The sequence below is a fragment of the Papio anubis genome, chromosome 7 (genome assembly GCF_008728515.1).
Source record: "Papio anubis isolate 15944 chromosome 7, Panubis1.0, whole genome shotgun sequence".
In the NCBI taxonomy this organism is placed as follows: Eukaryota; Metazoa; Chordata; class Mammalia; order Primates; family Cercopithecidae; genus Papio; species Papio anubis.
Window position 1 is genome coordinate 56,278,853 of NC_044982.1, and position 13,923 is coordinate 56,292,775.

Consider the following 13,923-nt stretch of genomic DNA (forward strand, 5'->3'; position numbering starts at 1 on the left):
TGGCCTTAAACTCCTGGCCTCAGGCAATCCTCCTGCCTTGGCCTCCCAGATGCTGGGATTACAGGCGTGAGCCACTGTACTTGGCCAATTTTTAAATTATGTAATTCTGACTCACTGTATACAATGATTTAATCTGCTCTTCTGTCTGAATTTTAATTAAATACTCAGGCATTCAAAAAATATAGGAAATAATATAATTAATATTCATGAACAACAAAAACATTTTAGATAAAATTGAAATCCTTTGTATAATTCTCCCCAATCTTATTGCTCTCTTTCCCCTAAGAAATCACCACCACCCTGAATTTGATGTTTATTATTTATCTTTATGTTTTTATAATTTATATACATACACAGAGATTCATAAACAATATATAGCATTGTTGTATACTTTTTTTTTTTTTTTAAAGAAACAGGGTCTCACTCTTTTGCCCAGGCTGGAGTGCAGGGGCACAATCATAGCTCACTGTAGCCTTGAACTCCTGGGCTCAAGCAATTTTCCTCAGCCTCTCAAGTAGCTAGTAACTACAGACATGCACCACCATACCTGGCTAATTTTTTTAAAAAAATTTCATAGAGATGAGGTCTTGCTGTGTTGCCCAGGATGGTCTTGATCTTGGCCTTAAGTTGTCCTCCCACCTCAACCTCCCAAAATGCCAAGATTTCAGGTGTGAGCTATAGTGCCCAACTGGTTTTTTATTGTTGTTTGTTTGTTTGTTTAAGATGGGGTCTCACTCTGTCACACAGGCTGGGGTGCAGTGGCATGATCATAGCTCACTGCAGCCCCAAACTGTAGGCTCAAGCAGTCTTCCCACCTCAGTCTCTCAGTAGCAGAAACTACAGGGAGGAACTACTGTGCCTGGTTTTTTTATTTAATTTTTTTGAGATAGGATCTCATTATGGTTGCCCAGGATAGTCTCAAACTCCTTGCCTCAAGCAATCCTCCCACCTCATCCTCCCAAGTAGCTGGGATGATAGGTGCACACCACTTCACCTCAGCTTGTTTCACACATTTTTTAAACTGCATATACTTACGTGTCATTCTGCAACATGCTGTTTACTTAAATTGTTTTTGGCATTTGTTCAAGTGAATGAATATAGTTCTAGTTAGCTTAATAGATGCTGTGTAGTGTTCCATTATATTTATACTCCACAATTTATCCAGTCTTTGGATGATGAGCCTCTATTCACTCTTGCAAATAATGCTTCACTAACATTCTTGTAAACGTTTTCTTATAACTTTGTTTTTTGTTTGTTTGTTTTGAGACCAAGTCTCACTCTATTGCCCAGGCTGGAGTGCAGTGGCATGATCTCGGCTCACTGCAACCTCTGCTTCCTAGGTTCAAGTGATGCTCCTGCCTCAGCCTCCTAAGTAGCTGGGACTACAGGCACGCACTACTACGCCCAGCTAATTTTTTTGTATTTTCAGTAGAGACGGGGTTTCGCCTTGTTGGCCAGGCTGTTCTTAAACTCCTGACCCCAAGTGATGCATCCGCCTCAGCCTCCCAAAGTGCTGGGATTACAGGCATGAGCTGCTGCACCTGGCTCTTATAAATTTGTGTCGGAGTTTATCTAGGATATATGCATACTTAAGAGTCGAATTGCTGAGTCATCCGGTATGTATCTCTTCAGTACTATGAGATCTTGCCAAATTGTTTTACAAAGCGGTTGTATCAATTTTTACTTCCGTATTGGTGTTCCTGTTTCATTATATTTGTACTCATTTGGAATTATCGGACTTTTTTTTTCTTTTTCTTTTTTTTTTTTTTTTTTTTTTGAGACAGAGCTTTGCTTTCGTTGCCCAGGCTGGAGTGCAATGGTGCGATCTCAGCTCACCGCAACCTGCGTGTCCTGGGTTCAAGCGATTCTCTTGCTTCAGCCTCCCAAGTAGCTGGGATTACAGGCATGCGCCACCATGCCTGGCTAATTTTGTATTTTAGTAGAGACAGGGTTTTTCCATGATGGTCAGGCTGGTCTCAATCTCCTCACCTCAGGTGATCCACCTGCCTCAGCTTCGCAAAGCTGGGATTACAGGCATGAGCCACTGCACCCGGCCTTGAATTATCAGACTTTTGTTCATCTAATAAGAGTAAAATGGGATTTCATTGTGGTTTTATGTTATTTTCCCAGAGTAAGGGATGAAGTATGTTTTCGTGTTTGTAGCTATTTGGGTCTATTCCTCTCTGAATTACTTGTTCATATATGTGTTCATCTATCTTTTGGGTTAATTGTCTTTTTCTTGTTAAGTTTTAGAAGATCTTTAAGTAATACTAATCCTTTATAGATTAAATTGCCCTGATTTTTAATTCCATAGGAAAGTTCAACCATCTGAACTTGTAGGAAGTGTGTGGACCAAAGAAGATAAAGAAATAAATTCTCCAAATTTATTAAAAATGATTCGCCATACCACAAATCTCACCCTCTGGTTTGAAAAGTAAGTTTTAATTTACTCTTACAACTTCCTAATAGCCATAATATTAAGTCATATTTAAGCTAAAATTCTGGCTACACATAATTATCTTGTTTTCTAAATGAGGTGAAGAAACTTTTCTAAGCTATGAATTTTTGTTGTTGTTAGATGCATTGTGGAAGCAGAAAATTTTGAAGAACGGGTTGCAGTACTAAGTAGAGTTATAGAAATTCTGCAAGTTTTTCAAGATTTGAATAATTTCAATGGCGTATTGGAGATAGTCAGTGCAGTAAATTCAGTGTCAGTATACAGACTAGACCATACCTTTGAGGTAAGTTTTAGGCTTAACATTTTCATTTTTCTTGGGGATGATAAAAGTAGCATAAAAGAAATTTCATCTGTCATCTATCATTTTTATTAAATTATTTATGAATTCATCCTTGCTTCTTAAACACAGTGATATAAATACGTTAGAATATATGTTGATATATTAGTTAATATATGAGTGTGATATATGTGAATCCTAGGCTTATATTAGAAAATATATCAGTATTTTATAAAGAATATGAGACTTACACTGCCGTGTAATGTACTTACCTAAATGTAATGAAGTTCCAAGTGGATTTATTCAATGACACATTGATTGATAGTCTCAAATGATGAAGGATTTTAAATATAAAAATACAAATAGTGTCCTAATCACCTTTAGATAGTCCATAATAAAATAATACGGGAAGAACTATTTCAAAAACTTAAATTTGGCCAGGCGTGGTGGCTCACACCTGTAATCCCAGCACTTTAGGAGGCTGAGGCGGGTGGATCACCTGAGCTCAGGAGTTCGAGACCAACCTGGACAACACGGTGAAACCCCGTCTCTACTAAAAATACAAAAATTAACTGGGCATGGTGGTGCACGCCTGTTATCTCAGCTACTCGGGAGGCTGAGACAGGAGAATCGCTTGAACTCAGGTGGCGGAATTTGCAGTGAGCTGAGATTGTACCATTACACTCCAGGCTGGGCTACAGAGTGAGACTCTGTCTCAAAAAAAAAAACCAGTATTTTATTTTTTTAACTATAAAATATGTGTTTAACATGTACTATTGAAAATTCAGGAGATATAGAAAATAGGGAGATATTTTGCATATATATTTTTAATAACAAAATTGAGATTATATTGTACATAGATTTTTATGGCCTTTTTCTCATAAACAGTTTTCTATTTTTGTATTAGCTTATCATCAAAAACAAGGTTTTAATGGCTTCATGGTTTTCTATCATGGATAAATCATAATTTATTCCAATGGTAGATTGTGGGACAATTGTTTCTGATTTTTTTCTGTGATAATTTATCATGGAATATTCACATATAGAAGTCTTTGTAAGAGCTTGATTATTTCAAGAAATAATCTAGGAGTGGAAATCCTGGGTCTGAGTATTTGTATACTTTAAGACTTTTAAAACTTTTGCCAAGGTGTTTTGTAGCAGGATACGATAAATGCCCCTTGGTATTATGTACTTTATTAAAAGCTTCTGGCCAGGTGTGGGGGCTCTCACCTGTAATCCCAATACTTTGGGAGGCAGAGACAGGAGGATCACTTGAGCCCAGGAGTTTTTTTGGTTTTTTTGTTTTTTTTGTTTTTAATTTATTTATTATTATTATACTTTAAGTTGTAGGGTACATGTGCATAACGTGCAGGTTTGTTACATATGTATACTTGTGCCATGCTGGTGTGCTGCCCAGGAGTTTAAGACCAGTCTAGGCAACATAGGGAGACCCCATCTTTACAAAAAAAAAAATTAGCCAGACGTGGTAGCGCATGCCTCCGCGGGGGGCAGAAATCGCATTTTTAAATTGTCTTAAAAAATAACTAGTGAGGCTCGGCGCAGCGGCTTACCTGTAATCCTAGCACTTTGGGAGGCCGAGGCAAGTGGATCACCTGAGGTCAGGCTGGTCTTGAACTCCTGGGCTCAGGTGATCTGCCTGCTTTGGCTTCCCAAAGTGTTGGGATTGCAGGTCTGAGCCACTGTACCTGGCCAACCCAGCCTAGTCTTAAGCCACTGCTGGGCACGGTGGCCCACGCCTGTAATCCAAGCGTTTTTGGGAGTCCGAGGTGGGCAGATCGCCTGAGGTCAGGAATTCAATACCAGCCTGGCTAACATGATGAAATCCCGTCTCTACTAAAACTACAAAAATTAGCCAGGCATGGTGGCATGTGCTTGTTTGTAATCCCAGCTACTCAGGAGGCTGAGGCAGGAGTATCACTTGAGCTTGGCAGGTGGAGGTTGCAGTGAGCAGAGATTGCCCCACTGCACTCCAGCCTGGGCAACAGAGTGAAACTTGTTCTCAAAATAAATAAATTAATAACTAGTGAGGTTGAATATGTATTTATTGAGTACTTTATGATTTGTATATTCATTTCCTCTCTCATTTTGGTGGGAGGGTGTTTGCATTTGGTTTGTTTATTTATTTATTTTTATTTTTTATTTTTTTTCCCCTAAAGAGACAAGGTCTTGTTCTGTCACCCAGGCTGGAGTGCTGGTGGCATGATCATAGCCCACTGCAGTCTCGAAGTCCTGGGCTCAAGGAATCGTCCTGTCCCAGCCTCTTGAGTAGCTGGGATTACAAGCATTGCTCAGCTGCATTTTATTCATTTATCTGAATTTTTCATATATTAAAGATATTAAAACTTAGACTGTACATATTTTCTCATTTCTGTTTGTCTTTTATCTGCTTTTTTAATTTAAAAAATGTATAATGCTTTGACATAAGGAAGTTTTATCATTTTTATTTTGTTGCATGTATCAGTCTCTTCATTTATGGTTTCTTCCTTTGCTTTTTCACCTGGAAAGACTTTTTTTAACTAAAGGATACCAAGTTAGAAACTCAGCCATGTAAATACTGCCTTTGGGAATGTGCGTTTTTACAGTCTTTCTGGAAAGCAGTCTAACAATATATATTAAAATTAAAAATATGCATACTCTTAGGACCCAGAATTGTAAAGAAATAAATGCACCAGAATATAAAGTTATGTGTATAAAGATACAGTTACTGCAGCATTAGTTGTAGTAGCAGAAACAGGAAACATCCTGAATGTCTATCAATAAGAGAATGATTAAATACATCCTGTTATACCTATATTGTAGAATATTGTTCAGCTGTAGAACAAAGTGAATGGGATATATGTGTATTGTGGAAGAACATTTGTGATATTTTAGTGGGGGAAAAGCTTCAGAATGACTATAACATTATTCCATTTTAGTATAACAAAGCAGAGCAAACCCCAAACCTCTAAATGGAATTGGATAAGTATTGAGAATAATGTGGGAGGATACATACTCCTCTTTTAACGTTATTTATTTATTTATTTATTTATTTATTTTTAGTGGCTTGTGATTAGAGGGGAATAGAGGAAAAACTGCTTTATATGTATATTTTTCTGTTTGGATGTTTGCATTTTATTGATTTGTATGAACTTTATATATTAAAGGTATTAATACTTAGTCAAATATTATGAAATAGGCCGGGTGCAGTGGCTCATGCCTGTAATCCCAACACTTTGGGAGGCTGAAGTGGGTGGATTACATGAGGCCAGGAGTTTGAGACCAGCCTGGCCGACATGATGAAACCCCAACTCTACTAAAAATAGAAAAATTACCCAGGCGTGGTGGCATGCACCTGTAATGCCAGCTAATTGGGAGGCTGAGGCAGAATCGCTTGAACCCGGAGGCAGAGGTTCCAGTGAGCTGAGATCGCACCACTGCACTCCAGACTGTGCGGCAGAGCAAGACTCCATCTCAAAAAAAAAAAAAAAAAAAGAAATATTAATCCATTTAATAAATGTGTCATAAATTGAATGCCTATATATGTGGGCATTTTGTTGGTCTCTCCATTCTGTTCCTTTGATCTATTTGATTACTCTTGTGCCAGTGCCACTTGTCTAAACTATCATAACTTTATAGTAGTCCTTGATAGAGAAGAGTAGGGCAAATCCTTGCCAATCTTACTGTTTTTCAGGAGGAACCTATTCTTGGCCCTTTATTCTCCTATATAAATTTTAGAATCAATTTAAGCTTCATTTTTTAAAATTGGCATTTTGATAGGAGTTGCACTGGATCTCTAAATCCAATTAAGATTAGTGAAGAACTGACATTGTTATAGTAAAAAGTCTTTTCAACTATGAACATCGTTTATCTCTTCATTTATTTACTCAGTTAATAAAGTTTTGCGGGGAATTTTTTGTTTGATAGAAATCGCACACCTCTTTTGCTAGTTTTAGATTAGAATTACTTTGTTTTTAGTAACCTTAGAGATAGGGTCATGCTCTGTCACCCAGTGTGGAGTACAGTGGCATGGTCATAGCTTACTGCAGCCTTCTATTCCCAGGCTCAAGCAATCCTCCTGAGTATTTGGGACTTAGTCTCCTGAGTATTTGGGACTATAGGCACGTGCCACCCTGCTCAGCTAATTTTTAAAATGTTAGGTGGAGATTGGGCATTGCTATGTTGCACAGACTGGTTTTGAACTCCTGGCCTCAAACGTTTCTCCCACCCCAGCCTCTCTAAAGTGCTGGGATTACAGGTGTGAGCCACCGCACTTGGCCAGAATATTTTTTTAAATCACGATTTCTTTATTGATGATATCTAGAAATGTAGTTGGTTTTTGTCTATTGGTTTTATATGTAGCAACATTGCTGATTCTCTCATTAACATTCTATATGTAGATTCATTGGAGCTTCTTCATGGGAAGTCATATCCTCTGTGAATAGTGACAGATTTTTTTCTTTCCAATCCCTAGCTCTTTATTTCTTTTTCTTGTCCATGCTAGCTAGGACTTCTGTATAGTATTGAATAAAAGCTCCAATGTTGTCCCCTTGGCTTTTTCCTTGATTTAAAAGAAATTGACTGAATGGTTCTCCATCAAGCATAATGTTTGCTTTGGGGTTTACGTGTGTGTGTATATTCTTTCTGAAGTAAAAATTAATTTTCAATAAGAAGATCTAGTAATGAAGTATAAAAGAAATTCTAGTTTACTTCATTTACTGAATTTTTGTTCAAGTCTTCTTGCCTTCCGATAGTTGTCTTCTCCTTACCAAAACCCCAACCCTTAGCCCCAAAAGATATTTCAGTGGAAAAATATTTGAATATTCAGGGGTTATAATTTTCCTCTTCTACAGCTATGACTTGAAACCATGGCTAGTCAAAATAACTCACAAGGCATGATGTAGAATTTTTTTTATTGCTTAATCTTCTAATTTATATGAGTAAATTATGAGTTTTGTATTTATAGATAAAGAGAGGAGAAATCACTTCAGGTAAGTGTACAAAGGAATACCACTCCTCTCTTAATTTAAAAAATTGTTTTCCAGATAATTTGCAAAATTTTATAAAATTTAAAAGTTTGCATTTATAAAATACGATTGAATTGCAAACAATTTATACTCAATTTATATATACTTTAAGGCACTGCAGGAAAGAAAAAGGAAAATTTTGGATGAAGCTGTGGAATTAAGTCAAGATCACTTTAAAAAATACCTAGTAAAACTTAAGTCGATCAATCCACCTTGTGTGCCTTTTTTTGGTAAGTTACTAAATATGGGTATATTTTGAGGGTTAGCGTGTGATAGTGTGTGATAGTCTTCAGAGGCACATTATTCTATATCTGAGATCATCTACTTTTATTAGCTCTCTGTATTGATAAATAATAAAACTCTCTATTAGCTATAAAATGAAGACTATAATATCTCATAGGGTTGTTACAAATAAGGATTAAAAATATTTTATCTGTACTACCTAATAAGTCTAGCACATAGGACACACTCATTAAATGGTAACTGTTATTTTTATCATAACTATGTCACATCCACAGCATTTACTTTCTCTTTAATTTATTAAAAGCTTTTATGTGATTTTTAAATTTAAAATATTGTTGTGTATGATTGAAATTGAATAATTTAAATCAAATTTTGTCAATTTCAACAATTTTGGTATTTTGGGCCAAATAATTATTTGTTGTGATGGGCTGCCTTGTGCATGGTAGGATCTGTAGCAGCATCCTGGCCTCTATTCACTACACTCCAATAGCCCCCGGAGTTGTAACCAAAAATGTCTCTAGACATTCCTGAATATCCCCTGCGGGACGGGTTGAGAACCACCAATTTAAATGAATCAGCAATTATGCATGAAAAAGGGACTAAAAACTTTTTTATTGTTCATGAGTGGGAAGTAATTATTTTTCTGTCTAAATTACAGGCTCTGAAAAAACATAATTAGTTTATAAGCCTATAGACTTATTAACCAAATTTGACTTAAAATTAATTTATTGATTAATAATCACTTAAGATACTTGGCATTAAATATTTATAATCAAATATTAAAACATTTGGTTAGAATAGATTTAACATAACTTGCACTTGGTGAAATTAGGGTTTAGAAAATCTTAATTTGCCATTTCTTAGATTAGCCACCTTTCTGTTTGTATAAGCCAGTAGCTTTTGTTTTCTTTTTATTTTAAATTATTTCTCTTTAAAAAATTCTTTATGGAGAGTTAATGATTGTTTATCAGAGACTTAACATTTTAGTAGTAGAGTTGCTGAATAGTATATGATGTCTTTCAACTTTACTAGATCAGTTTTTTCCCCAAATAATTGATTAAATAAAATTTAAAATAACTTTTCTTTAAATTCTTTTTTTTTTTTACTAGGAATATATTTAACAAATATTCTGAAGACTGAAGAAGGGAATAATGATTTTTTAAAAAAGAAAGGGAAAGATTTAATCAATTTCAGTAAGAGGAGGAAAGTAGCTGAAATTACTGGAGAAATTCAGCAGTATCAGAATCAGCCTTACTGTTTACGGATAGAACCAGATATGAGGGTAAATATTTTCTTTGCTTATCTTTAAAAGAGAACATGTTAATGGGTACCAAAAAAAAAAAAAAAATAGAATGGATAAGACATACTATTGGATCGCACAACACAGTGATTGTAGTCAATAATAACTTAATTGCAGGTTTAAAAGTAACTATACGAGGCCACGCACCATGGCTCACACCTGTAATCCCAGCACATTGGGAGGCTGAGTCGGGCAGATCGCTTGAGATCAGGAGTTGGAGACCAGCCTGGGCAGCATAGTGAAACCCCGTCTCTACTAAAAATACCCGAAAAAATTGGCTGGGCATGGTGCTGGGTGCCTGCAGTCCTAGCTACTCAGGAGTCTAGGGTGGGAGAATCAGTTGAGCCTGGGAGGGGTAGGTTGCAGTGAGCCGATACAGCGCCACTGCACTCCAGCCTGGGTGACAGAGTAAGACTCTGTCTCAAAATAATAATAGTAATAACTATAAGAGTATCGGCTGGGCGTGGTGGCTCACGCCTGTAATCCCAGCACTTTGGGAGGCTGAGGTGGGAGGACCACTTGAGGTCAAGAGTTTGAGACCAGCCTGACCAACATGGTGAAACCCCGTCTCTACTAAAAATACAAAAATTAGCCAGGCATGGTGGCAGGTGCCTGTAATCCCAGCTACTTGGGAGACTGAGGCAGGAGAATCATTTGAACCCAGGAGGTGGAGGCTGCAGTGAGCCGAGATCATGCCACTGGCCTCCAGCCTGGGTGACAGAGGGAGACTCCGTTTCAAAATAAATAAATAAAATAAAAAATAATAACTATAAGAGTATAACTGGATTGTTCATAATACAAAGGATAAATGCTTGAGGGAATGGATACCTCATTCTCCATGATGTGATTATTCTACATTACATGCCTGTAACAAAACATCGCATACACCCTACAAATATATACACCTACAATATGCCCATGAAAATTAAAAATTTAAAAATTTAAAAAAACATTTTAGATCTTGTGTGACCTATAAGAAATATCATAATTACATGTTATGCTGTTTGTCTTGCTATGAAAATAATAGAAAAAAATCGGTAGATAGCAGGTTAAACATTAGACATTCTACACTATCTGCAGTTGTTAATATTATTACTAAGTACTTTCTTTTGAAAGTATTGCTTCTTTTTGTAGTTGGTTCAAGCTACACCATAAAAAGTGAATGACAAAGTAAAATGATGTCCATGCAGTAAAAAGAAAAATCACTGCTAGATTTGATTGATAGCCATTTTAGATATTTTACATGTAGCAAAATAATATATAATTCATTTCTTCATAAGAACACTGTGTTTAAATAGGAAAAGGGTCAGGAAAGTGGCATATGTATGCCTAGCAGAAGATGATTTTTCTCACATCCTTTCAATTGATGTTCTATTTTGAGCAGTAGTGTGTAATATTCTGTAGTACTACAAAATATGAAATAACCTTGTAAATTAAACTATGATATTATGTTTATGTTAAACGAATGTTATTATATTACACTTACTTGAAATTGGGAGCACATTATAACTATTAACCAGAATAAGTTCACCTGTCACATTTAAAATTGTGCTAAACTTTTTAGGCATAGTCTGCATGCAGATTGGGCATATTGAGTGAAAATATCCACCATTACTTCCATCCTCCTAGATTATGAGATAGTAACTTCTTTGTTCCCAGTTCAAAACAAAGTACCCTAAAGTCCTAAGAAAAAGACCCCCTAAAGCATACCATTTATAAAAATGATAGGTTGGGCACAGTGGCTAGTGCCTATAAATCCAGCACTTTGAGAGGCTGAGGTGGGCGAATCACCTGAGGTCAGGAGTTCGAGACCAGCCTGGCCCACATGGTGAAACTCTGTCTCCACTAAAAATACAAAAATTTTCTGGGTGTAGTGGCACGTACTTGTAATCCCAGCTACTCGGGAGGCTGAGGTGGGAGGATCGCTTGGACCCAGGAGGCAAATGTTGCAGAGAACTGAGATAGTGCCACTGCACTCCAGCCTAGACAACAGAGTGAGACTCCATCTCAAAAAAAAAAAAAAAAAAGATACTTGCTCTTAAAAAAAAAAAAAAAGACGGGAACCTACTGATGGTGACCTATTTCGTCCCCTCTCACCATTGAACCCGCCCTCTGTGATGTGGGGCTTCAGAGGGCTAAGGAAATACGGCCCCCACAGGAATAATGTTACACTTTAATTCGGTATACTTGAAATGGTACTTTTAGTATTCATATCTCAGAAACATACCTGCTAATTGGTGTTTGTGGTGTGGTCTAGGGTTCCTGCCACCATTTAAAGCATTTTTGGGAGGAAATGTCTTCTATATGATTGAGTCAAAATAAGTTTAAAATGTAGACAAAGTAGCTATTCACTTTTCAAATCATACTTAAATAAATAATATTTAAAAATAGAGCAAAGGATGAGAATATCAAGAATACTGCTGTTATGACTTTCTGAAATCCTTTAATTACTATTGGCTAATATGATTTAATTTAGCTAACCTGAACATAAGAACACATTGTTTCATTATTGTTAAAGGAGTAATATAATTTTCTTGAAATTGGCAGAATGCCTGAAAAATGAGAATAATTTTATACTAGAAATTTTAAAGCTCATTTCGCCTACTGCTAAAGCTAAAACCCAGTACCGTTTTAATATATGGTTCTAAACCACTTCAAAATTAAATAAAGCTAAATCCAGTAATTTTCTGCTAAGGAATTTTTCTAAGGAAATAATAAAAAATGTGCAGAAAAATTTATATACAGGAGTTAATAAAAATAATTGGTATATAGCAAAAAATTAGAAAGTACCTGTATGGATAACTAGTTATATGGAGATTATTAAATTCCGAAATAGCCATCTGATTAAATACTATAGAGTTAAAATTTGTATTTTGTAAAATAAGAAACTGGCTGGGTGCGGTGGCTCATACCTGTAATCCCAGCACTTTGGGAGGCCAAGGCAGGTAGATCATCTGAGGTCGGGAGTTCAAGGGCAGCCTGGCTAACATAGTGAAACCCCATCTCTACTAAAAATACAAAAGTAGCTGGGCATAGTGGCGCACACCTATAATCCCAGCTACTCGGGAGGCTGAGTCAGACTCAAAAAAAAAAAAGCAAACCACATGGAAAAAAGTTAATTGAATATAAACTTCAGAAAGATTAAAATTGATATTCCAGTTTTTCAGGAAAATGTATATAAATTATATAAATAATTATAAATACATATATACATGCATATACATGCACAGTAAAATCACTGGAAGATAGTCTAATATTTAAATGTAAACAATGATATTTCTGGTTTGTAAGATTACTGTTTCTTTTTCTTTTTTTCTCCTTTTTTGGCAGTGCTAAATCACCTAAATTTTCTACGTTAAAACTTAAATTTAAGCTTAAAATATTTTTTGATAAAGGCAGAATTTTAAAAATTTTATGTATTAGGTTTTTTTTAAGAGGAGAGGTCTCACTATATTGCCCAGGCTGGTCTCAAATTCCTGGGCTTAAGCAGTCCCCCGGCCTCAGCCTCCCAAACTGCTAGGATTACAGGTGTAAGCCACATGACTTGGCTCAGATAAAAACATTTTTTATACTAGAAGTTAGCACAGATAGGTTTAAGTTTATAATCATTCTTTTTCTTTTTTGTTTTTGAGATAGAGTCTCGCTCTTGTTGCCCAGGCTGGAGTACAATGGCATGATCTTGGCTCACCTCAACCTCCGCCTCCTGGGTTCAAGCGATTTTCCTGTCTCAGCCTCCTGAGTAGCTGGGATTACAGCCATGCACTACCACGCCAGGCTAATTTTGTATTTTTAGTAGAGATGGGGTTTCTCCCTGTTGGTCAGGCTGGTCTCGAACTCCCGACCTCAGGTGATCCACTCACCTCGGCCTCCCAAAGTGGTGGGATTACAGGCGTGAGCCACCGTGCCTGGCCTATAATCATTCTTGAAATTACTTTTAAAGTAATTTAAATGACTACTTTTAAAGTAAAAGAAATTTCCAGAGTAATTATAAATGATCAAGAATGATCTATAAATTGGATTAACAGACCTTAATCTATCTCCACTTTTTTTCTGATTATCAAAACTTCATTGTGGATTATAACCATAATTTTGTTCTAAACACTTTTGGTAGCTTTCTGGTGATGATCATTTGTTACAATGAGTAGGAATAAAGTTTCCTAAGGAATAAGTAGTGCTACTACTGAGCCATTAAAATGATAATAAATGAAAACTCATATTCTTAATAGAACTTTAAGACTAGAATATAACTTCCACAGAAATTATATAATCTTATTCAGAAGTAAAGAGATTGGAATAAGCAACATTTGTGAACTTTTCAGATATTGTGATCTCTTAATGTGTTACTTTTTTAGCATTAAATAATGAAGTAATTTTCAGCAAAAAATTTTAATGAGATCTTATTTTAATAAGATCTAAAATATGTACTTATTATATATGCACTTGTGATATTTAATTTCAGAGATTCTTTGAAAACCTTAACCCCATGGGAAATGCGTCTGAAAAAGAGTTTACAGATTATTTGTTCAACAAGTCACTAGAAATTGAACCTCGAAACTGCAAACAGCCACCTCGATTTGTAAGTCTTTTATAATTTTGGAAGCAAGTGTTCTGTTTTTAAAAA

At 36.0% G+C, this 13,923-nt stretch overlaps 1 protein-coding gene across 4 annotated transcripts in view; it reads left to right on the plus strand.

Annotated features, from left to right (window-relative positions):
- The window catches only part of SOS2 (SOS Ras/Rho guanine nucleotide exchange factor 2), a 113,346-nt gene that overhangs the window by 83,186 nt on the left and 16,237 nt on the right, over positions 1-13,923 (plus strand). For all 4 annotated transcript variants that reach the window (XM_003901771.5, XM_031668129.1, XM_031668130.1 and 1 more), the window contains 5 exons: positions 2,315-2,434; positions 2,579-2,741; positions 7,872-7,989; positions 9,112-9,284; positions 13,762-13,878. In XM_003901771.5, the coding sequence (XP_003901820.3) occupies positions 2,315-2,434; positions 2,579-2,741; positions 7,872-7,989; positions 9,112-9,284; positions 13,762-13,878 (691 nt within the window). The remainder of the gene's footprint in view (positions 1-2,314; positions 2,435-2,578; positions 2,742-7,871; positions 7,990-9,111; positions 9,285-13,761; positions 13,879-13,923) is intronic.